Source organism: Sinohyriopsis cumingii, unplaced genomic scaffold, assembly GCF_028554795.1.
Source record: "Sinohyriopsis cumingii isolate HCF-2022 unplaced genomic scaffold, ASM2855479v2 utg002433l, whole genome shotgun sequence".
Taxonomy (NCBI): domain Eukaryota; kingdom Metazoa; phylum Mollusca; class Bivalvia; order Unionida; family Unionidae; genus Sinohyriopsis; species Sinohyriopsis cumingii.
Genome location: NW_028316209.1, coordinates 109,508 through 134,920, shown reverse-complemented (window position 1 = coordinate 134,920; position 25,413 = coordinate 109,508). Strand labels below are relative to the sequence as shown.

Below are 25,413 nucleotides of genomic sequence, written 5' to 3'. Positions count from 1 at the left end.
ACATTGCCATTTGAAAAATAAAAATAATTATGACAATGAAAATTGTTTTATTTATTTATTGTTTATTTGTTTTTTTTTTAAATTTATTTATTGTTCTATACAGTGTATATTTGCATGTAACTTTTGTGGTTAAAAAACATCAGAAGGAAGTATTGGCCCCCGGGCATCTTCACTTTATCAAAACTGGCCCTCATTGCAAAAAGTTTGGACACCCCTGATTTAACTGGTTGATGTACTTTCGTTTACGTTTACAGCGCCCTCTAGCTCCTTTGGAATTTAATGCGCCCATTGTTTTGTTGTGTTTTGCTCTTGTTTTACTTCCGGTTTTGCCTCCTAGGTCTAACATAGGGTCTTTATAGCTAAGCGAAGTAAAGTGAAACAGGTCATGCGATCGTGGCTACCACTAGAGATAATAGCTGAAATACAATTACAGTGAAGTAGTTTTAAAAAAAAAAACCAACATGTAAGTGCAGCATCCTTTCATGCAAAAAAACTTCTTTTTTTCGCAAACATATGCGACCTATTAGATATCTCGCGAAGTGTTAAGGCACGTGAACATTCTTTCCCCCATAGACAAACATAATTTAGGGAAAGAATTAAAATAAGAGGATCCGCAAAACAGTTCTCAATGATTTGTAATTATTCTCTTTTTGAAGGCGATTACTAATGGTCGAGAAAATCTGGTTGCAACACGAAGCCAAGGCTCGGGGTCTAAATACCTCATCTTTACACGGTCGGTTTGTTATCTGCACATTTCGTGCTAACTATCACATCTTTTATTTGCTTTAAAAAAAATGTATATTAAGTGTGCGTTCCGTGTCTTTTTGTGACTTTGTGTGTAGCTTTACCAACCTGAAATATTCCAGCACAGAAGGTCAAGGCCGTTGCAAGGCTTACTTTTAACATCATAACTGCCTCTTTGTCTGATCGTATTTCAACTGACGAGCCATTTGTTCCATTTACTGTAACTATAGTAGATGGATTTTCGACGTGCTCACCTAAGGCAGACGCAATCATAAGAGATGTTACAGCCCATGTTCCTGTACAAGTAAAATATATTTGCAGGATGTTCAGTGCCTATCTTATTTATAAATGATTTGAAGTAATCAAAGGAAGCACTCGGAGCATCGGTTCTATGAGTCAAACTGTGCACCGGATGTATATGTCAACGCAATAATTTACATAAAAGAAAAACATATATTTTGGTTGCCAGAAATGTCTTCGCAAACTAGAAACCGCAATATATTTGGACCACATGTTCTATTTCAGCGACTGGATGGTCCGTCGAACTGAGCGAGAAGTTGCGAATAACAAAAAGCAGTTGGACGCATTCGCAGCTCCTCGGTCAATTATTCTTTCGCAAAGAGCAGAGGTAGTCCGTATGACAGATCTCTAAATACATTTCAGATATGGTCAGTTGGATTGATTCCGAAGTTTGGAATGTAAATAAAAATATTTGATCGTGGTATGCCGTTGATAAAAGTAACACTGGTATAATGTAAGTTCTGTCGCATTAATAAAATTAATATACAAATGTGCATAAAATCAATGCGATGACTGTCGTTTACAGCATATGTAATTCAATTGCTTCTTTTCAGGTAAGGTTTAAATAACGCCGATCAAACTTTGCAAAACAGGGCTGGTCTGAGTTTTCTAAGCATACTTTATAATTGTCCTGATTTTCGGTTTTTTCCTTTTATTCAAGAAAAAATAAAGAAAATGAAGCACATGTTTAAAAAGATATTTACCCATTGCGACATGCTTTGATGAGCCAAAGAAGAAGTACACTAATACCGGGAAGAAAGACGTGTACAAACCGTGCACTGGTGTCAAGGATGCAAGCAACCCGTACGCCATTCCTATAAAATAAATAAATAAATAAATAAAAAAATAAATAAATTAAATAAAATAAATAAATAAATAAATAACAATGAAATGAATAAAAGGAGACTTGTAGGCTTAGTGACATCAATGTATATGCAAATGATTCCATGACGTGAAGAAAGCAAAATTATCTGTACCACTTGTATGAAGTGTCAATGATATCAAATCTTTCTGCGATAAACCATCTCAACGCGTTCATAAACTTTTGTGCATTGTAATATAGCAAGTAACTACCTTTATGGTCACTGCCTTCAACCCTGCGAAACATTTTGGAGCTCTTCGACCAGGTTTGAAATCCCTGGAGTTGAATAGAAGTGTCGCACAATCTATTGCTTCTTCTACATTGTGATTAGGTTATTAAAAACCTAACATAGAGTATATACTCGCTTGTAAGTCTGGTCCAACTGCAAATCCAGATCTGCCGTCGCGTAATGAGCCGATAGGTCTGGGTAAATGTAGTTTGTTAGGAGTAATCATTAGAACAAAACAACATAGGCCCTGATTTGCCGGTATATTATGCGAGAGCAGATTAGAGTTTACGATGTCTGCAGTTAGATTAGATTTATAAGCGAGTAAGTATAAACGTTATTTTAAAAAAAGTCAATGTGATTGAACGATATCTCATCACATTTAATTTTTTCCCGCTCTGTTTTCTGAAAATATCGCTTGACATTCCCACTAAAAGCTCTGTTTTATCGCATGCTACGTTATTTAATTTATTTATCAACCAGTAATCCGAAGATATAAAAGACTGTTCCAAAATCTATGACAAATTTTTCAGTTGCAAAAAAATGTACAAGAAAACTTCGATATTGTATATTTTGTTTCATTCACGAATAACAATATAAAGATTATTGCCGAAGGTTTGTAGGGTTGATGTCAGTCGAATCGGATAGAATAACGTCGATAGTCCAACTGAATCACATAGTCCGTATCATTGGTCAAATATAGGGAGTTTTATTTTGTTCCGTAGAAGCACAATCTCATTGATCTACACCTCTGATTTTTAATATATATATATATATATATATATATATATATATATATATATATATATATATATATATATATATATATATATATTGGTTGCAATAATTAATTTGTATTGTCTAGTGTTATTTTAGTTGCCCACCAGGTCATCAGACCTGTTCTGAACCTTGTTCATGTTTTCGTCATTATCGTTTTGTCACTTTTTCTGTATTCATTTTTTTTCTCGGTTCAATATGGAACACAAATTTCTATTTTCTATATTTAGATCTCTGTGTGAAAATCAAATCTCTCTTTTCTACACGCAAGTCTCCGTATGGAACATAAAGCTCTATTTTCTAAACTGAGGTCTTTGTATGGAACATGACTCTCTCTTTTCCGCATTAAGGTGTCTGTATGGAACATAAATGTCTCTTTTCCACACTTAAGTGTTTGTATGGAACATAAATGTCTCTTTTCCACAATCCGGTGTCTGTATCGTACATAAATCTATTTTCTCTACAGTTATGTGTCTGTGTGGAACATAAAGATCTCGTTTCTTCACTTAGGTGTCTGTATGGAAATTACATAACGCTTTTCCACACTTAGCTGTATGTATGGAAATTACATAACGCTTTTCCACACTTAGGTGTCTGCATGGAAATTACATTTTTCTTTTGTACTCTTAGATCTATGAGCAAAATGGAAGTGAAGACTGAACACCATGGATTACTTATACTGCAGTGAAAATAATATCACCCGATCTCATTAATAAAATCAGTTGACACCACGAATGATTGGATATTCACCCAGCTTTTTTTTCTTAAAAGAAAAGACTCAGTTTTACAAACTTCATCTACCAATCGCTTCCATCTTCCGAGATCCAAAGATATTCAGCAAGTCAGAGAATAGAACAATCTCTTCCAGTCGCATACATAAATTCTGAAGAAGAACTGTGACAAGAACATTTGTCAAGGATATAATATAAGTTATAATCTTTTCCATCCACACTCTGAATACAACGTACTCGATATACCAACAAACAAATTGTCTTGGGATATCGTAAAACAGCAAAATGTTGTTGTTGTTGTTGTGGGGTTTAACGCCATTTTTCAGCACACGATAGGCTATGTATGGCGGCCAGTATTAATGGTGGAGGAAGAACCCGGGAAAACCCCAGGAAGAACTACCGACTCACGAGAAGCTACTGGCAAGCTTTCTCACATACCCACATTGGTCGAATCCTAGACTCGAACCCACGCAGACAGAGGTGAGATGGCAGTGATCCGTAACGGAGAGCGCTTTAGACCACTCGGCCACTCGGGGCCCCTTAAAACAACAAAATGTTTTTATTCAGATCCCCCAACCGTGCCAATAAGAAAAGGAACAAAACGTTAGCAGAAATCGTAACTTCCTAAAAATTAAATGTCAATAACAAAGTATACTTATCCTCAGTAGAACTGTTAGGGTCGCATATCAGTCATTTCTGCAAAGGCATTAATATTTGCACCCCCAAACCTGCGCTTTCTCCACTTAAACGATTTCGAGAAGTTTGATCACAAAACAAGACTGAATTAAACTTTGTGATCTTGCTGACAATTCAAATTTGACAAAGGTTAAGCAAACAAGATTTTATCCCCAAAGCAGATATATTCCACCTGCAAATGAAATATCTTTATTGTCTGCTACTCAGATTGACGTCGCAGCCAGCACACAAACATAATAAAATGGACAATCCAACCAAATATTTTTGATGGAGATGGAGGGTATCGTTATGAAACCAGCTAATAAGTGGTCCTCCTATACTGTAATGAACAACTGTCAGATGAAATGTCCTATTGATATAAAACAAATCGGACAGAAAACACGCAGCAATCTTACATCAGAAACGTATAAATGTGTATGAAACAAGACATATAAACAAAAGACCCGCACTCATCTGATTCCCACCGAACGCCGAACCCTAAATACATAAGAAAATCATCAACTTCCATCTTTGACCCACAGAAGCAAAGATCCAACAAAATTTAAACGAATCTCCTCAATTAAAGGCGACGACATTACTTTCTTATGTGTCCTTCTTTTGTTGTGTTCCGTAAAATAATGCAACCCTCGTCATTATTGATGTTTACTCCCTCTAAACAAACATAGAATATAATGAAGTTATACAATTTTGCAAGGATGAGTGGGATTTTCATACCATTATAGCCCACACCACACCAGAATAAAACTTTGACAAGCTTCAAACGTTGCTTTACAGATGAACAGCCTTGTGTTTAACGATCAGAATGATCTTCAAGCCAATGATAAGTCAATATTCACCAAATATGCCACACACATCCACCAACATATTTATAGAGAGGCTAGAGCAAACACGTATGAATTAAGCATTCCACAAACACCTAAGCTGGTGTAGATTTATTGACGAGGAAATTGGTAGGAATACAGGAGCAACTGCATCTACTAATAATTTGCTTCTTACCATCCAATTCATGCTGGAATCATCAGACAAGTCAAATATATTAATGGTTATCCGATTCATATTACAAGATGCAAATACTGAAAGTGACTTGTATTGTAAATCTAGCTACATAATCAAACATACATCTCCCGTTCGATCCGTGCATTCCCATAATACATATCTGCTCAAAGAGGAGACACCCAACAAAATACATTCAGAATTCACAGAGCGCTTTTAAAAGGCGGTTACAAGAACAAAACAATAGACCCGACGATAACAAAACTAACGTCACCGACGGAAGCAATCTCTTCAGATACAAAGCTAGTATTATGACATAATTTTTTAGTAAAATTATTAAGATTTAAATTTTCTCTATACTGTATTAAAAGTAATTTTTCATTATATTATATTGAAAGCAATTTTCCACTAAAATATATTGAGACTAATTCTATTCACGTCTGTACTATAAATGTATACTATTTTAATAACGATTGCGCCTTTACGAACATGTGCAAAACCCCTTTGTACTATACATTTCTCTTGTATCCAAAAGTCAGCTAATTTTAGGCTCGGTTGTAAGTTACTGAACAAGCAAATTCCTGAAATTCCCTTTGACTGAGTAAGCTAGAAGGTTCACTTGTTTATGGAAACGAATAAGCCAATGCAGCAGTATTCTCTACACAAGACGCAGAGTTACATCAGTGAAAAGAGAGAAGAGCCTCGTTTTGATTCGAAATGAACGAACACAAGTACCTAGACGAATGTCCATATCTGGCCATAAGCATACGTTCAAAACTGCGTATAAATTGAGAACAAGTTGGCAAAATCAGTTCGTTTACTGAGAATCTGAAGGCTCTGTCTCTCCTTTTAGTCATTTCCGTCGTACGTCCGCTTACCCTATTCCCCAAGATGTAGCTTTTATCTACACCGTTAGGAATGACAATCCCTTTTGTTAAGAGAGCCTGAACTCTTTCAGCTCTCTCTCTCTCTCTCTCTCTCTCTCTCTCTAACCATGGGCCAAGACATTTCTTAACTTATGAGTAATTCCTTCTCAAAAAGTGAGAAAAGGTTATGATCAAAAGCTTTATCATAACACTAGGATTACAAACAACTGTAACAACAAATCTCCCAGATGCACCAAACATAGGACATACTGACTGGCAAATGACTGACTCATCTGCACGTAAAGGATGTTGTCAAAGAACCACATGTGATCGCTTAGCGACGACCAAAATGTTTTTTTTTTTTTAATGAATACTTGTGTGTAATTAGGAACGTACCAATGTAAAGACAGACACGGTCTAACATGTAGGAAAGTGTCTGAGATTACTGTTATCACGAGTTTAACAACAAGATTTAATATAATATCAACTATAGATTCGGATGTGTCAGCAAAAAAGTTATTTACTTCAGTGCGTGAATTATTTCTGCCGTCCAATATGATGGCGGAACAGTTGACTTTTAGGATAAATAATGAACAATGACAAAACTCATTTCAGAAAGAAAAAACACAAAACTCACTAACAATTTCAACTCAGCCTGATACGCATGTATGTGCCTGTGTGTGTGTGTGTGTGTGTGTGTGAAAATTAATTCGGAACTTTACAGTAATGAAAAAATGCTAGCTCTCAATCAGACCATGCGTAGTGGTGTATTACCACAACAGATGACAATTTGTCAAGATAAAGAGATGTGTGCGCACGTAGCTAGAAAGTGAGAAAAAAGCGCAACTTAAATAAATTTTGAGTATGAAGATTTATGGTTTGAAATAACTCCACTAGCTGCCTTAAAGTATTCCTTTAGAACAAGGTAGTTGTGTGAAACACTCTGTAATTATCTGCAAACTTTCAGAAAGTCGAAAGAATTAGATATATCCAAAAATACAAATCTAAAGTCAGACGATACAGTATGCATGGCATACTTTCAACTATTTTATATACTTTATTCATAGTCATGAAAAGAGATGTATACCTCACGCCTTAAGAAAGGCTTTTGATCTACTTGCCGTTGCTAAGGCAGATCAATATGCCGGTGTTTTTAATGGGTTTTGTGTAAAGTAGAGTTGACGTCCTCATTCCGTGGGAACAGAACAGTAGTTTTACTGAGGGTAAATGACGCCCGGAGCCAGTGGCATAAACGGCGCCCAACTAAGGGGTTTGGGGAAACGCTGTGAGCTCCCCCAGCGGGGCCCGTTTGCCCCTTGAAAGGTCTATAAAAGACTGTTGCAGCTGAGCTGACTTATCCATGCGCCTCTTCAAAATGAATCTGTTCAGATATACTTCTAATGCATACATTTGGGGTGAAGTAACGTGAATACAACATATAATAAAGTGGTTCTGGTAAAGCGGCCAGTACGCTGCTTTGTTGTACATGGAAACGGGACATATACATTGCATATCAACATTTATAGATTAAGTTCTGATAGTAATATAATGATTTACTGACCCGCCTTGATTAATATAAAATTATAACTTTTTGTCAAGGTCTTATTTTCTCTCTTTTTGGAGCAGTTTACGAATCTCCTGGACTATGGAAATTCGATAGGTGGTAACCTGATTATTCTTTGAGATTTCAACTTTCTCTTTGACTGTCCCGGAAACTCAAATACATCAAAACTCATAGATTCCATTAATGTTTTCAACCTCAAACAGTCAGTTAACCAACCCACCCATAAACATGGTCACATTTTAGACTGGATTCTTCATAGACCTGATGATAACATTCTACGGTCCTCCCTGGTATCCCATGACCTTGCATCAGATCACCTCTGCGTTATATGCCATCTTGACGTATCAGTCCCTAACCCTCCACCTTTATCTGCTACTAAGAGAAACCTCCGTATGATAAATAGAACCAAACTAATGCACGACATCCAAGCTAACCTAACAACTTGCTTACCTCCTACCGCAGAACAACTCCATAACTGTCTGCGTTCATTACTTGACAAACATGCCCCAGCTACCAAGTGCAAAGTATCAATTCAAAAGTGTTCTCCATGGTATAGCAGTGTTAGGGACCAGCTTCCTACTGCTAAAAGAGACCGCCGTAAAGCTGAGAGGCTCTGGCTTTCCACCAGACTCACTATTCATAAGCAAATCTATGAAGTCGCTAAAAAGAATGTCACAAATATAGTCCATGCAGCGAAATCAGCCCACTACACTACTAAGATCATGGAAAGTTCCAGCTGCAAAGAGCTCTTCGAGATTACTAACAAGCTAATGTCAAAGAACAAATCTACACAACTTCCAACTACCTTCTCTCCAGTCGACCTTCCGGACATGTTTGCAAATTTCTTCCGTGACAAAGTACAAACCATTAGAGATAAGCTTGACACCCCAATTTCAACTGACTCTTCGTCACCATACAGTTGGGATAGAGAATTTGAGCGGCAACCATTAGCAGCGTTTGAACCTGTCTCTATGGATTTCGTACGTACGATCGTGATGAAGAGTGCACCAAAGTCATGTGAACTTGATTCAATTCCAACATCACTGCTGCTTGTGTGCTTAGATCCAGTATTGCCTTCACTAACTGATGTTATTAATACCTCTCTCTCATCATGGGAATTCCCATCATTTTTCAAAACTGCCATTGTAAAGCCTCTGCTGAAGAAACCAACACTAGACCATAATGATTTAAAGAACTACCGCCCAGTTTCTAATATCCCATTCATTTAAAAAATCTTAGAAAAGGTTGTTCTATCCCAGCTTGTATCTTATCTAAATCCAAATAGTCTTTTTAGCAATGTACAATGTGCATATCGCCCTTGCCACAGTACTGAAACTACTCTTCTAAAAGTAGTTAATGACATTCTCTCTGCGTTGGATAGCGGAAAGATTACAGTCCTCACCTTCCTTGATCTGTCTGTAGCATTTGACACAATAGACCATGATATATTACTTCACCGTCACTAGCATGTATTTGTCATTCATGATACAGCCTTACTGTGGTTCAAGTCCTACTTGGTCAACAGGACACAAATTGTATCTGCAAATTCAATACACTCCAGCCCAGTCGATCTATGTTGTGGTGTTCCACAGGGGTCTGTTCTTGGACCTGTTCTCTTCATTCTGTACACTCATTCGCTCTCAAGTGTCATAGATCATCATCCAGTGTCTCACCAATTGTACGCTGATGACACCCAAATATACAAATCTAGCCACCCAACTGATGTTGATGCTACCATCCAAGGTGTAGAGAGGTGCATTTCTGATGTGAAATCATGGATGACTTGTAACAAGATGCAGATGAATGATGATAAAACTGAGGCCATTCTGATCACAACACAAAGACTTTCTCATTCACATCCTTTACCTCAAACAATAAATATCAGCAACGCCAACATTAAATTCACACAATCAGTAAGAAACCTAGGTGTTACTCTGGACAGTACTCTCACACTGCACCAACATGTCATGAACATATGCAAGGCTGCATATCTTGAGCTGAGACGCATCAGCTCCATTCGCAAATATCTTTCAGTTGATGCCACTAAAACACTTGCGTGTTCATTAGTACTTTCAAGACTGGACTATTGTAACTCAGTTTTGTCTGGTTCATCTCAATATCTACTCCAGAAACTTCAAAAAGTTCAAAACACAGCTGCTCGGATCATACTTAGAGTACGACGATCAGAGCACACCTCCCCGCTGCTCTGTACCCTATACTGGCTATCCATTTGATCCAGAATCAAACACAAAATTTGTTCTCTGTGCTAAATTTCACTGTCGGACTCCAGTCCAACATACCTATCTGACCTCACCCATGTGTACACACCAGCAAGATACTTAAGCTCCTCTTCTGACAATCGTATACTCATTATTCCCACTATCAAAACAAAGTCATATGGACAGCGTTCTTTTGCATACCAGGGCCCAGCAATGTGGAATGAATTGCCCACTGAACTTAGACACAAAGACACAGTGATCACATTCAAGAGGGCTCTCAAAACTCACTTATTTCGACTGCAAGAACAAACTTAAAGACCTAATAATGTTTCCTACCTGAAATATTCTCAGCATGTTTTTTATTTTTTATTTTTTAATGTTTTCTAATTTCATGTTGTTTGTTTTTGTAATAATATTATTATGTTTCTTGTCTTATAGATGTTGTCTAATGTTGTAAAGCGCTTAGAGCTTCTAAAGATTAGGCACTATACAAAGTCCTCATTATTATTATAATTATTATTATTATTATTATTATTTAAAGGTTTAATTTTTGATGTATGATTGTCTGATCAAATAAAGCATCAAAATAAAAATAAAGTAACGATGGACTACCAATACCCCTGCATACTTGTCAGGTAAAAGATGAGGTTTGAATATAAAATGTGCATTGGGCGACGATATTGTGGGAGTTAAATTAAGTTTGCATCTACCATGGGTAACAGCATATCTTCCATGCTTATTCTCAACAAGGACTTTCTGCTGCAAAGACGTTTAAATTGCGTGTGATTTGTGTGTGTGTGTGTGTGTGTGTGTGTGTGTGATTTTGACTTTTTAACGTAGCTTTAACAATTTTTCAGTCATTATGCTACGATGTCTGCGGTGCGACAGTTTATAGTGATGTCCAACTGGGGCATCATGCCACAGACATGTAGCATGATGTCCCACCCAGTCAGATTATCCTGACACCAGGCCGACCAGTCCTAACACTAACCTCTTAATGCTCAGCGCCAAGCGAGGCAGCTGTTAGTACCATTTTTGTAAGTCTTTGGTAGGACTCGGCTGGGGATCGAACCCACGACCTCCCGCATCCGAGGCAGACACTAACCACTAGGCCACCGGAGTGGTCGTTTAAATTGCATTGGAAAAGGAACTTAGTGTACCTACAAGTTCTATTGTACATACAGAAACAGATTTTCTAAGCAACCAATATTGTTGTTCTGATAATGGCGTTCATTGCAGAAGTATTAATATGCATGACTGGCATTTTCGAAGTAGAGAGTTTTTTGTGTTTTTTTTTTTTTTTTGTAATTTAAATTATTTATCATAGCAACGTTAAGCAGACAAGCAAAACGTACCATGAAACTTCTCAAGTCAGAAACCTCAGTAGACCGAATTCCCGTTAAAAACTGAAATATTCTTCAAGTCTCAATTTTTCACTTATTAACTGTCAATAAAATTGTCTTTGTAAACCGAAACCTCTCTACTCAACAAACGGATATAAAATCTACGCATGAAGCTTCATTTTCACACTACAATGAACACCATAAAAACCGAAATGAATTTACCACCATTGGATCAGCCATTAGTCCAGCAATATGCTAAAATACACGTATACTTTAGATAGAAGGAGGGCCCCGAGTGGCCGAGTGGTCTAAAGCGCTCACCGTTCCGGATCACTGCCATCTCACCTCTGTCTGCGTGAGTTCGAGTCCAAGGCTCGGCTAGCGTGGGTACGTGGGAAAGACTGCCAGTAGCTTCTCGTGGGTCGGTGGTTCTTCCCTGGGTTTTCCAGGGTTCTTCCTCCACCAGTTATACTGGCCGCCATGTGTGGCCTATCCTGTGCTGAAAAATGGCGTTAAACCCTAGAACAACAACAAAAAAAAAAAGATAGAAGGACAAGCATTCATTCAAACACATTTGTTTACAGCACAGATGGCATAGAAAAAAACAAAGCAGGCAAAAATAATGGTGTTTATATATATATATATATATATATATATATATATATATATATATATATATATATATATATGTGTGTGTGTGTGTGTGTGTGTGTGTGTGTGTGTGTGTGTAAGCGTATATATATATATATATATATATATATATATATATATATATATATATATATATATATATATATATATATATGGAAGTAAAATGATGACAACTCATTCTTAAATGAAATCAGAACCTTAGTAAACCAAAAATCTCTAAAACCGTAATTGTGTTTTGGGTCCTGCGGGGTTTCGGTCTTGATAGGTTTCATTGCATGGTAATTGTCAGGGTCTTTCTCTCTCACACACTCTCTCTCTCTCATGTGTGTGTGTGTGTGTGTGTGTGTTTAATGAACCATGCACATATATTATCAACATGTGGTTAAATTATAGCATGCATATCATGCTTGATGATATGCCAAGTTACCTTGAGGAAGATTCATGACTCCCACTGTGAGACCGGAAATGATGTCACTGATTAAATCATTCTTCAAGCTGTACTTTCTCATGATTCTTACAAATGGGAACGTTTCCATCAGAAATGATTTGGCACATTTCGAGCTGCACGTGCATCGAGAGCAGACTTTCCGTGCAGAATCTACTAGTGAATAACTTCCAACGTCTGGTTTCGAGAATAACTCCTCAAATTTTGGTTCCGACAGCACAGGTCGCTGTATGTTGACGTTCAATTTATCCATTTTATACAGCAGACGATTCTGAAAGAAAAGCGACATCCTGAATTTGTTGTATTGTATTTGGATGAGTATGCTAGTTTTTTTTCCGGGTTATTTGCCCTTCTCGATCATGTATTTTGGCCATGTGACTTTACTTCAGCACAGCAAAAACTATACATTGTAATTATTTTTAACTTGATAGAGTACCGCGATCACAGTAATGTGATTGCGAACACGTAAAAATATTTAATCAACTACCACTTAAATAATTTATATATAGTTTCTAAAACTTCACCAGAAAATGACAGTCGGAAACATTTTAAGACTGTTGTGAAATAGCTTATTTAAAGGTACACGAGAGCACATGCACACCGTCGAGTTCAATTTAAACCGCAGTCTGAATATCCTTAGTCTTTTCGTCAAGCCGAAGAAGAAACCTCCCACGCCATTGAGAACTATATTAGAAACAAGTTTTGATGTCATGGTTCATTACTGAGGCAAAAGCAGACACATTCACAACAGAAGCAATATCTGCCTTTTCTGTCGCAATATATGTGGTAAACATTGAAAACCCCAAACAGACGTCGGTTATGATTATGAAACGAACTTTTTAAGAAGCAGCATGTGGAAATCCTACTCAACGAAAAACAGACTGGAATAAATGAGTTGTTTTTGGACGTAATATCATACATACCTATATTTAACAATAACATTGTTTCGGTTTTAGTATTTGTTTTTTTTTTTTAAGGGGAAAGGCAGCATTAACTGGTAGCATATATTGACAGATAAAGAATATTTGAATATGTTTTTGCCTATGGTTGAAATCAGCAGAAATTAGACGTAAAATATACTGTGCTTAAAGCATAACAACATCTAATTTTGATATCTCATGAATTCATACCCATAAATGTAACTTGTAATTCATACACAAAGCTTCAACATTTAATTCAAAGTTTTTAAACGGAACAGATTTCAATCCCGAACTTTGCTGCATTTAATACCAGAAAATAATTATGATCTGGTATTCTAAGTAACCTTGACAAGGATCATAGCAAAGCCGTATTAAGGCTTTGTGGGCTCTGGGCACATAAGATGGGGAGTCCTGATATATCTCCAAATACACCCTGAAAGCATTCCTTAAACTGTATAATTATTATAGCTATATCAGGCTAAGCTTTATCCAAGGGAACTATCTATCCCCCTCCAGTCCGGCCCTGGATTATATTGGTAAGTATCAATCCCAAAATCCAAAGCTGTTTGTCGAGACTGATCAAATAATTTATGCATATTACAGTTCCTTGAATTAAATTATGTAAGGATTGCTAACAGAAAACAACAGAGCAGTGCTTTGTTGCTCTTTGTGCTGAACTGTTTAGTATATACTACCTCTATCACGTTGTTGTTGTTGTTGTTTCTCTCTCCTCGTGGAATAACACAATACAAAACCAAAGTCCATCGTTCCCTATATATACCCTATGTTGGTTTACGTCAGAACATCTTGCGTACGAGCACTGGTTTAAACCGGGATAAAGTGGAATGCAACATAGAAATGAATCGATAATAGTGATAGCATATCAAGTTTTCAGAACTGAGACAAAATAAGAAGTTATACACCGAACTGGCGCAATTTATAAATGTGGCCGGACCACAAGTGGGAAATAACTACGAATCAGGATGACTATCAAACGTGATAGATCCAAGCGCTGTGGTTAATAGCTGTTTATGTCATGGTGTGGGTGTCAACGATGATCTTCAACGCTTAGTGGCATCGCTTCAATATATAGAGCACGCGTAATTCTTAGTTGCTGTATTTACGATGACTGTGCACACAGTATATATATTTCTGTACCTCAGTAAGTCATTTAATTCGAGCAAAATACAATAAAACTATTGATCACTCCATGCACAACACTTTAAATTCAGCGTATGGAATATAATTCATTCATAGTCGCTAGACATTTAAAACTTCTTTTAGATTTTAGATACCATTCATCACAATTGGGAACAGGTAGAGTGGAGGCAGCCAAACAGTGAGACGTGGAATTTTTTTTTAAAAAAAGAAGTCTTTATTATTCATCGTAGTTTATTGCTCAATATTTAAACTTGTTTTTCCATATTCAAATCCGTCAGTCAACATTTCATTACAATTGCATGTATCTTGTGCCGAGGCACATCTCATGTCATAATCCACATTATTTTCCTAAAGTTATATTATTCGCAAGTTTTTATTCCCCATTCCATCATTTTGTAATGTAATAGTATTTGCGACCGTGATACATGTATTATACCGAAATTAGGTAATTGCTAATTTTGTCATAAATTATTTGAGTACACAAAGGAAGAAGTCGACTAAGCGTGAATGAGGCTGTGTGGGTGGTTTATTTTATTCCACGTTTGACCTCCATCTGAAAAAAATCGCAGTTTTCTGCATCATCGTTTGGAAATGAATATTGACACCTACATACTTATCTACATAATACACATATATTTTATAAGCAATCTACATGTAGAAAACATTTCTACACCGATGATGCACATGCATATGGGTAAAATTATCAGGACGAATATCAAGGTTTCACACGTGTCTAAGAAATTTCAGAAGTTATGTGGCTAACCTCTACTCGAATAATGTTCCATTTTTGGTGCAAGCTTAATGACCGTGACAATTAATTTAAGACCACTCCAACTCTTTTATTTCATGGTTAGGTAATTGGATTAATTGGTGTTGTAGTGTAGATTTAGATGCTTTAGCTGGGACGAATTACCTCTCTAATCCAAGTCAAACAAATGTCTGTAGATAAAGACTCTTAAGTTTAGGACACTGAATTCGTCCAGTGTTTATCATAATTATCCAAGATAGACATCCCCATTGATGCCAGTATCATCAAGTCTTTGTTGCACAAGGGTGACTAGAACATATTAAAGATAAAAGGGGATGGATTATTGTCAATCTCAAACAAAAGGTGATAAATAAGGTTATCTGTCGCGATAGAAGCTGTGACTGTGCAAATCGGTCCACAATGACGCAAAAGCACAAGCAGTACCATCCACATAGATTTCTAAATAAAAGGCCCTCATAAATAGCTGAAACTAAAAAAATTCTAAGATGAAGCAATACAGCTTTACTCTCACCCGAATTTGACTTCCGGTATGGTGCTTACGGGGTATTTCAGCTGTAATTGTTTCGTTTACTCCTCACATTTTTATTATCGATGTACCGGACGGTACAATTTGCTTTTATTAAAACCACATCCACTCCCACACATACAAATATAAAAAACGCTTTGTGTGTGTGTGTGTGTGTGTGTGATAAGATTGAATATATAAAATATAATAATATTCTTTGAGAAATACTGACCACGAAAAATGTGTGCAAGATGAATTTTAACTTAATTTAATGCAATTAGTGACATGACGATAGAGGTCTGTTCGTAAATAAATCGGCTATCCGTTTACGGCAAGCTTCAAGACATTAATTAATGGACAAAAATAGTGTGTGTATGTGTGTGTGTAATTATGATTTTCATTGTAGCTTTAATAATGCTTCAGTCAATTTATAGTGATGTCTAGCAATATAGCATCATGCTGCAGACATGTAGCATGATGTCCCACCCAGTCACATTATCCAGACACCAGACCGACCAGTCCAAACACTAACCTCTAATCTAATGCTGAGCTCCTAACGAGGCACCTGTTAGTATCATTTTTATGTCTTTGGTATGACTCGGCCGTGGTTCGAACCGGCGACCTTCCGCATCCGAGGCGGGACAAAAATAGTTGTTATACTTAAAAGCGTGGGCAGAAAATACATTAACGTATTGAATACTGACCGTTAAATGTAATTTTCAGATAAGCCAATCACAGTACGGCCTAATGTAAACTATTCAAAGGAGAGCGATTCTTTCAGACTAACATGATATTTTAAGAATTGGGGAATATTTAAATTTCGCTTATTAACATATTAATTTTCAAAATAAAATGATTCTTAAGCTTGTACCTAGTGAATTAAGTCTAACATGACTTTAATATCTCTGTTACATTGCGTATATTTTTGTTGATGTTCTGCATCTTGAGACAAAGTTATTCTAGATTTATTTCAAACATGGCAGCCTTTGAATTTTCTTTCATTTTTCTAAAAGGGACATCTGTCAAAATATTTATGCTGAGCCAATAAAAAAAAGTTTAGAAGCAATAAATGCACAAAATATTGTAGAAATACGTTATCCAGAGTCTAAATCCCACTGAATCCTTCTGTACAAACCGAGATAGTAGTCATATTACAAAGTTACAAATAGCGATAGTCACAACAATTAATGTAGCAATCCCACTTTTGTTTCTTTTATTTTCTTTATTTACACGTACTTACTATGGTTCCTTCATCGACCTCTTTCAATATGAAATATTTCTGTATGTGAACTGTTTGAGTAGTTTCCAAAATGAAATTTATGTTTTTAAACATTCCAATAAGTTCCAGCTACTTTGAGGAATCTGATTTTGTCTCTTAAGCTGTTGTCAAATATCGGAATCTCACATGCCACTTGGAAACAATTGCTGTTGGCATTTCGTGCCCACACGTGGTACAGTTAGCTGTTGTCACGATCAGGTTTTAATTAAATGGAGTCATCGTCCTTGCCGTATCTTCGCAAAGTTAGCATGTATATATGGGAGTCCGTTTTTACATATATGCAATACAATACAGAGCTATCTGTTTCTTTTATAGAGAGTTTTCCTGACTTATTAGATAATTCTTCAATGAAACCGACGGTATATGTACATCAATTAGAGATCTCTGAGGACCAATTAGAGGCCTCTAATTCAATTACTGTCCCAAATGTCTATAACTGAAATGTAGAGCTCTCGGATTCAATTGAGACCTCTGCAAATGACGATGGCAGATTATTAACTCAATTGTATAGATATCTAATAAAATTTACGACCGCTCTGATTCTGAATTGGTTCAACAAATCAAAGAAATTAATGAAATGCGTCTGTAATAGAAGTAGAGATCTCTTTATTTCTATTACAAAACTTTCTTATCCATTAGAAGAGGACTCTGAATAGTTTCTTCAGGCATCCAAGCCCAATTTTCTTAACTGAAATAATACCTGTTCTCTTTATTATTTTTATCGCGCTTGAGTTTACACTAATTTTCTATAGGATTCCGCTATCGCTATTAACAAACATGACTGCATAACTAAAAAAAAAAAAAGAAATCAAGTTGGGCGACCAGTCATGCAGAAAAATGGCATCTTTGGCCTACAACTTAAGGAAATAAACCAGGTAAATAGATTCACTTGATTGTGACATCACTGAATGCAGAACATATGACTGACATAATAATGCTAAAACCCATATTGATAGCAGATCTGCACCACTGGAATAAACTTGATAGCTCTTCGTGCCAGAAAGCTTTCAACCAACTGTATTTATAATTTGTATATAATTTGTCTTGTGTTTTTATACAAGTAGTTTAAAATGGCAAATTTGTTGATGCATGACTGACGACTGAAGCAGGGCCATATAATAAGCTCATTTGGTCATACGTTCAGGTGAGCTAAAACGTTAAGCCATATTAAATCATAATTATTACTGGAAGCGAAAATGAAAAATTGTGACTAATACAGTTAGGCTGTCTTGTTCTGCTGCTTTCTGATGATGATAAATTGCTGAGACTACAAGCTAAAATGTGCTGTAAATGTACTTTTTTAGCCTATATGTATGAATTTCATTATTTGACGCCATTATAATTTAGAGAAATTATATTATCCTGATACAAGCTAAAGTTTTATAAAATATGAAGCGCTGTAAATAATCATCGCATTGAGGAATATTTAGCATAGCGCTAAGATCACCACCAAAATTGGCACATATACGTTATATAGTTCTTACAGACATATGGCTAAGTTAAGAAAGAGGCTTTTTGATTCGCATGTGTGACAACAGCACTGGATTGAAATGTAAAGCATGTATAATGGGTTTTCATTAGTGTTACAGAAATTATTGTAAAACAAAGCTAATATATGTAATTAGATGTTTTTGGTAAGTTTATCAGGTTTTGCAAATCGGAAGTAACAGTGGGTGCGTGTGCGTGTGTGTGTGTGTTTGAGTGTGCGCGAGCGCTATCTCATTATGCTCTCTGAAATTTGTTGCTTGTACCATTTGCATATTAGCAGGGTACATAGATTCAGGGTAGAATGATTAAAACAAAAGTATCAGGGCGTTAAATGTTGAAATTTTTTGGGGTTGGGTGTGGGATTGGGGTGACCAAGGCGAAAGAAAACAATGGTCTACCCTTTTATTTATTTATTATTTAGGGTATATAATGATAAAATTAAATCACAAAACTTAATTTAGGGTAATTTAGCTTGGGCATGACAAAGATATTTTGTGGGTGTTTTTCTATACAATGGCTACAGGAAAAAAATATTTACAAGAAGTGGCATTTGTCTGAGTCTCAAAAGTGAAAGGGTATGCATGTGCTTGGCCACTCTCGCTGGTTGTCTTATAGTAGGTATTACAAGAATATCCCCAAGTTTGATTATAAATTCTTTGGAACATGACCATCAGTTCTGAAGGGATTAACAATCTAATCGAACATGACCAATCGACCATCAGTCTTTAAGGAACTGACAATCTGATCGAACATGACCAATCGATCATCGGTCTTGAAAGGATTGACAGTTAATTTGTTTTGCATATTTGCTGAGACTAAAATATATATGTTAGGATAAAATATTTGCTACGTCCAATCAGGGACTTAATCCAATTTTAGTGCTTATTTGATTTCAAGATTATTTTTTTCACAGTTTAGTGAGATTTAATTGGTATCATTCATTGCTGTATAACTATATATTTCTATTATTTGCTGGACCAGTTTTGTTTACTCTTGTGACGCTCATTCGGGTCATTTGAAGTAATCACCAAAAGTGTTGCGTAAATACCCAAGATGTTTCGATGCTGGAGAGGGATACATTGTTATCTGATTAAGGATTACTGAACTGGGGGGGGGGGGGCAGAAACGCATTTTAATTCGAGATGTTTCTAATTCTTTTATATAGGTTACGATTACAGAGGTGAACAAATTTAAAGAGGTCTCTGATCTATAGATGTCTCTAATATACATATATATATATATATATATATATATATATATATATATATATATATATATATATATATATATATATATATATATATATATATATATGATAAATAAATGTGATAAATAAATGTGATAACTGTTATCACCATGGTGGCGATATCCCATCTGTAAAAAGAAAATATATATTTAAAATTAGCCTACTTATTTTAACAAAAAAGTTCCCACATAATTTCAAACATTTAAAAACGTAATTTTCTAGAAATAAAGTTGTTACATATTATCCTCTGACATATCATCTACACTAGTGAAATCCTAAGGCACATATCTGTTCGAAGAAAATGTTTGAATTTCATCACGCGATGCTGTCGTTCATGAAGCTGCATCCATTGACCTATCGAATAAAGTCAAGGCCTCAGTGAGTTTTCTTTCTTCGTACTAATTGTCATTTGTTCTGATTCCCTGTTCACCAACAATTAAACATTCATAACATTTGTATGGGACTAAAATACGCATTTGTTGACACTATTACATCCCTTGAAACTCACGGCACATATAACTTTATAAGCGAATAGGTTTTAGAAGGCTTTCTTTCAATACACATTAATCTAATGATTAATGCTTTAAAAACAACGACAATAAAACGGTTTACAGGTTTCAATCTGATTAAAATGTTATCTCCACTGTCTTACGTGAACATCTGGCAGTGACCGCTTAGGGGTCATGTTCTGGTGACCTGTCGTTACCATAATCGCTAATTTTATCAGCCAGTCAGATAAAGTCTTATTCCTTCGTACTTGGGAGACTGAGCAGTATGGCTGAAGAGGATCAATGTATGCCGAACCATTTGATTCACTTTTAGATATCCGAAATCTGCATTTCCACTGTCTAATTCAAAGGTCACTAGAACATGACCATTAAGTGGTCGCTGTCAGATTTTCACGTAGGACAGTGAAGATCTCATTTTAATCAGATCGTGCAAAGTTCAAACGTTTGTTTAAACACTCTAGACAATTAGTTTCTCATAGGGAGTCTCAAATCTTCCTTATGTACTCCTCTTACGAGTTTGTCTTTCTCCAGCTTTGTATCCACCCCGTAGTACAGTCCTCAATATATTGTAACTTTTCATGTGAAATAACTGAAACAAGGAAAGAGAAAGCACACACAATACTAAGAAGAAGAACATAGATTAACATATTCTGGTATCCTGCTCTTCTTTAATTATCGCAACGATGTGAAGAACAGCAGAGTACCCGACGACATTTTAAAGCATTTGAACGTAGCCTTGTACCTGGCCTCCCATGATCCTTCGCACACGAGGCCAAGCCGTTGAATGGTAACCAGGTTTCCAATGTGATTAAAATCAGATCTTCATAGTAATACTTATAGATCTGACAGACGCCAGTAAGGGATTATGTTATGTTGATCTTGCGGTTCACTAGTCAAATCACAATTTGAAACTTTCTGTTATGCTACGCACGTCATTCGGAACATATAATTACAAACAATAACCCCCCTAAATCGAACGTTCAGTGCTTTATCTGATAGGACACTAAACATCAGTGGAATGAAAATTCCAAAGGTCACCAGAACTTGAACTTTTATCACTGTATGTCAAATGTACACGTAGGACTACTTGGTTTCCATCCCCTAAATAGCTACCGCCCATTTGGTACTAATATTAGTACCCTACTCCTACCTCGTAGACGGAGTACTAACATGAGCCTATGTGTGTCAATGGAGCAAGCCGGGTGTGATTTACACCCGGCGCTTTTTTTTTTTATCAACTATCTGAACATGTTCCTTGCATATAATGAAATAAATTGAGTAGTCCTCTTATTTAATACCGGGAGTATGACAAATCATTGCAGAAATAGTTGTAAAATCTCGTTTACCTTTCTTATCCGATATTTTCGTTTTCAACGTCCGCCATATTAGTTTAAATAATGATTACTTCCGTTCTCAGCCTCATTTGTTTGTGTACCATATAAGGACACAGAGGCATTATTTATAAACGTAAACAAATAGTAGTAAAAATATGGCGCTGTCTGAGAAAGAAATTCTGCGCATTAAAAGTAAATACGGTCAGTCGGTAACTTTAAAATTCCACCACGAAGCCATTATTCGCCTCTTGATTGATAAAACTTATATATTTGTCCTGCTACACACTGGATTTCAAAAGTCATTGACTTTAGCTTTTCTCAACAATAACTGGTTTTCGCAACTAATGCAAGTATCCATTCTCCGTCTTCATTCGTTCTGTCATTCAGCAATTAATAACATAGCGTAGAATATCCAAATAGGGTCTCGCAAGCCTTATATAGAAAAGGGATCACCACCAGAGTCTCGAGTTATCTGTCATAGCGGAAACGGTGAGGTTAGTGTAACCATGCCAGTTTATTTTATCGTGTAAGGGCTTAACAAATTCAAAATAAGCCAAGCTTCTTTCGTAACATGATTATACTTATGTAGTAGATTTCTACACTGTTTGTTTTTCTGACTTAGGTGGCGCTATACAGTTTCGCATTTTGCATAGGGTTAGGAATTTAAAGAAAAAGAATGTCCCCGGCTTTCCTCACTGGTTATACTGGCTATTTAAAAAAGACCTTGTATATCTTAGGTATAATGCAAAGAACCTTTAATTCCCTTTATTTTGGTGTATGATTGATGGGTGTACTATGGGTTATAGAGTATACAGCTTGGCCTTACTTCAAATGTGCACCTTTCAAAAAAGTGCTAGCTCTACTTGGTCATTTTCACTTCCTGAACTTCAGAGGTCAGTTGTATAAAAAAGAGCCGATAACTTTTTTTACATTTTATATATTTGGTAATTCATTCATTGCACTTTCAGAAGCTGGTATTGTCTAGTCTGGCAAAATTCATTTTCCCTATTTTAATAGCTGCTATGTATAGTGTACTTTAGACTAATTCAGACTGATTTTTTAACACAAGGGAGCAGTCATTTTAGTTAGCAGTGTGCTTAAATCGTGTAAAATTTCCAAAAGTACAATATCCAAAAGAAATATCATCCACATTACATTAATGTAGCATAGAGATATGCAAACATTCTCTCCACTGTGCATGTTTTAAATGCGAACTACTTCACCTTACATACGTCACTCTCTCAAAAGTACATATTATCTGGTGAGCGCCACCATAAAGAAGATGTAGGTATTATTTTTGTATGATTTAATTATGTTTATATGGCTGAAACATTTAAGTCGCAAGCATCAAAACGATCCTTATGAATTATTCTCCTGCATTTTTCCCCACAGAACAGTATTTATGAGTGTCAGAGTCTCTAACAAGTCCAGCCTCCCCCCCCCCATGATAAAAGTGAGCTATTTTAAGAATGCACATTACATTTTGTAAACATAGCAACCAATGTTATGCTGAATGACAGGAACATGAAACTGGCCAGAATTATTTCTGAGATATCAACAATGAATTTTACAATTAGAAAAGGGAGGTAACTCATCAGCTTCATAAAGGTCAAAGGTCAAAGTGTAAAATATTTGCCTATTGTTTAATATGGAAGAAGCGAATTCGCTTTCTCTTCATTTATTTTTTTATTTCATTGCAAATAAATGAAAAGAAACATTTTCAACATATATTTCTGTCACTTATTGCAACAGTTTTAAATTTAAGTTGACTCTATTCCTATATTCTAAGTCTTCTAATTTCCCCATAATTAAGGTCACTACTCACACAAACATACCTCATGGCAAATTATGTAAGCAAGAGAAAAATGATCATAATTAGCTTATTTTCATGCTTAAATGCAATATGAATGTACCATTTTATTCAGAACATCATACATAATTATATGAAAATAAAAAAAAATAATTGCAAACATTTTTTTATTTTCTTTAAGGTGGCGCTATACAGTTTCGCATTTTGCATAGGGTTAGGAATTTAAAGAAAAAGAATGTCCCCGGCTTTCCTCACTGGTTATACTGGCTATTTAAAAAAGACCTTGTATATCTTAGGTATAATGCAAAGAACCTTTAATTCCCTTTATTTTGGTGTATGATTGATGGGTGTACTATGGGTTATAGAGTATACAGCTTGGCTTTACTTCAAATGTGCACCTTTCAAAAAAGTGCTAGCTCTACTTGGTCATTTTCACTTCCTGAACTTCAGAGGTCAGTTGTATAAAAAAGAGCCGATAACTTTTTTTACATTTTATATATTTGGTAATTCATTCATTGCACTTTCAGAAGCTGGTATTGTCTAGTCTGGCAAAATTCATTTTCCCTATTTTAATAGCTGCTATGTATAGTGTACTTTAGACTAATTCAGACTGATTTTTTAACACAAGGGAGCAGTCATTTTAGTTAGCAGTGTGCTTAAATCGTGTAAAATTTCCAAAAGTACAATATCCAAAAGAAATATCATCCACATTACATTAATGTAGCATAGAGATATGCAAACATTCTCTCCACTGTGCATGTTTTAAATGCGAACTACTTCACCTTACATACGTCACTCTCTCAAAAGTACATATTATCTGGTGAGCGCCACCTTAAGTGATGATTTTTTTCGTGTGCTCCATTACATGATAGGGGATCAGTTCGTAGCCTCAACCACAACAAATCAAGTTGAGGCTACGACATCGTAGCTAAGAAAACCATAGACCGGGGAACATGTGGTAAATGAATTCCGACTGCAGACAATCCGACTTACATGCCGCAGTAAGTCGATTGTACGAGTAAATCTTATCAAGTCGCATTCGTTTGCCAGAAGGAAAAACAAACAAACAAAAAAGATATACACTATTGGTAATGCCGTACACGGCACTCGAGTTATGCTATTTTCAAAATAAAAATACGTGGCAATTTTGTGCAGCCATGGAAGGCAGTTGATAGATCATTATCATGGGGTTATGAATATATAGATCAAAAGCATCATCTCAAGTTATATATGTTCTGTCACCAACTCTTCTTCTTTCAATCTTTTTTTTTCTCCAAGCAATTCGCTGCTTTTGTTGTTTTCATTTATCGCTGCAGGTTCTTTATGAAAATATTTCAAGTTTTTATCATAGTATTTTCTTCCTTTTTCAGTTCTCTCTGGATCCCATCATTTACGCAGACAGTTGCTTCCTGTAAATGAGAGAGTGCCATATTGATTCTGAAGTTTTGGCATTTTCGAATATACCAACAAAGATGTAATATTGCTTACAGCTTCTAAGAATTATTATTATTATTATTATTATTATTATTATTATTATTATTATTATTATTATTATTGTTGTTGTTGTTGTAGATAGATTCACGCAAAATCATGTTGTTTCATATTGTTGTTCTCAGTTTTGGTTCAACTCTGATATTTGAGAGGTCAAGGACTCCTGTTCCAACGTGTCATCTCGGCGCGGAAGTAAGGTTTTCGGTGGATCCTTCAAAAGACAGAAAGGGGATGTGATATACGAAAGCATTTTGTTTTGTACACCATATTAGAGTAAAATAGGGTGACTTCACATCGGTTCCTGTACGGTGCATCGTCGTAATTTCATGTTTTTGTGATAAACATAACGTTTCATCTTCATATAAATTGTTGGATGGAATATTTTTATATATTCATATATTCATGCCTGTTTAACATTTCAAATTCGTACTTTTTATTGGATGGTATATTCTCATGTCTTCGTACATTTATGTTTGTGGACATA

At 35.8% G+C, this 25,413-nt stretch overlaps 1 protein-coding gene across 1 annotated transcript in view; it reads right to left on the bottom strand.

Annotated features, from left to right (window-relative positions):
• LOC149770737 (prestin-like) overlaps nucleotides 1-14,102 on the bottom strand; it is a 40,051-nt gene extending 25,949 nt beyond the window's left edge. The window contains exons 1-4 of the mRNA XM_089949179.1: nucleotides 14,033-14,102; nucleotides 12,400-12,688; nucleotides 1,749-1,859; nucleotides 853-1,040 (exon numbers count right to left, since the gene is read on the bottom strand). Of these exons, the coding sequence (XP_089805305.1) occupies nucleotides 853-1,040; nucleotides 1,749-1,859; nucleotides 12,400-12,670 (570 nt within the window). The 5' untranslated portion in view covers nucleotides 12,671-12,688; nucleotides 14,033-14,102. The remainder of the gene's footprint in view (nucleotides 1-852; nucleotides 1,041-1,748; nucleotides 1,860-12,399; nucleotides 12,689-14,032) is intronic.
• Between the last annotated feature and the right edge of the window lie 11,311 nt (nucleotides 14,103-25,413).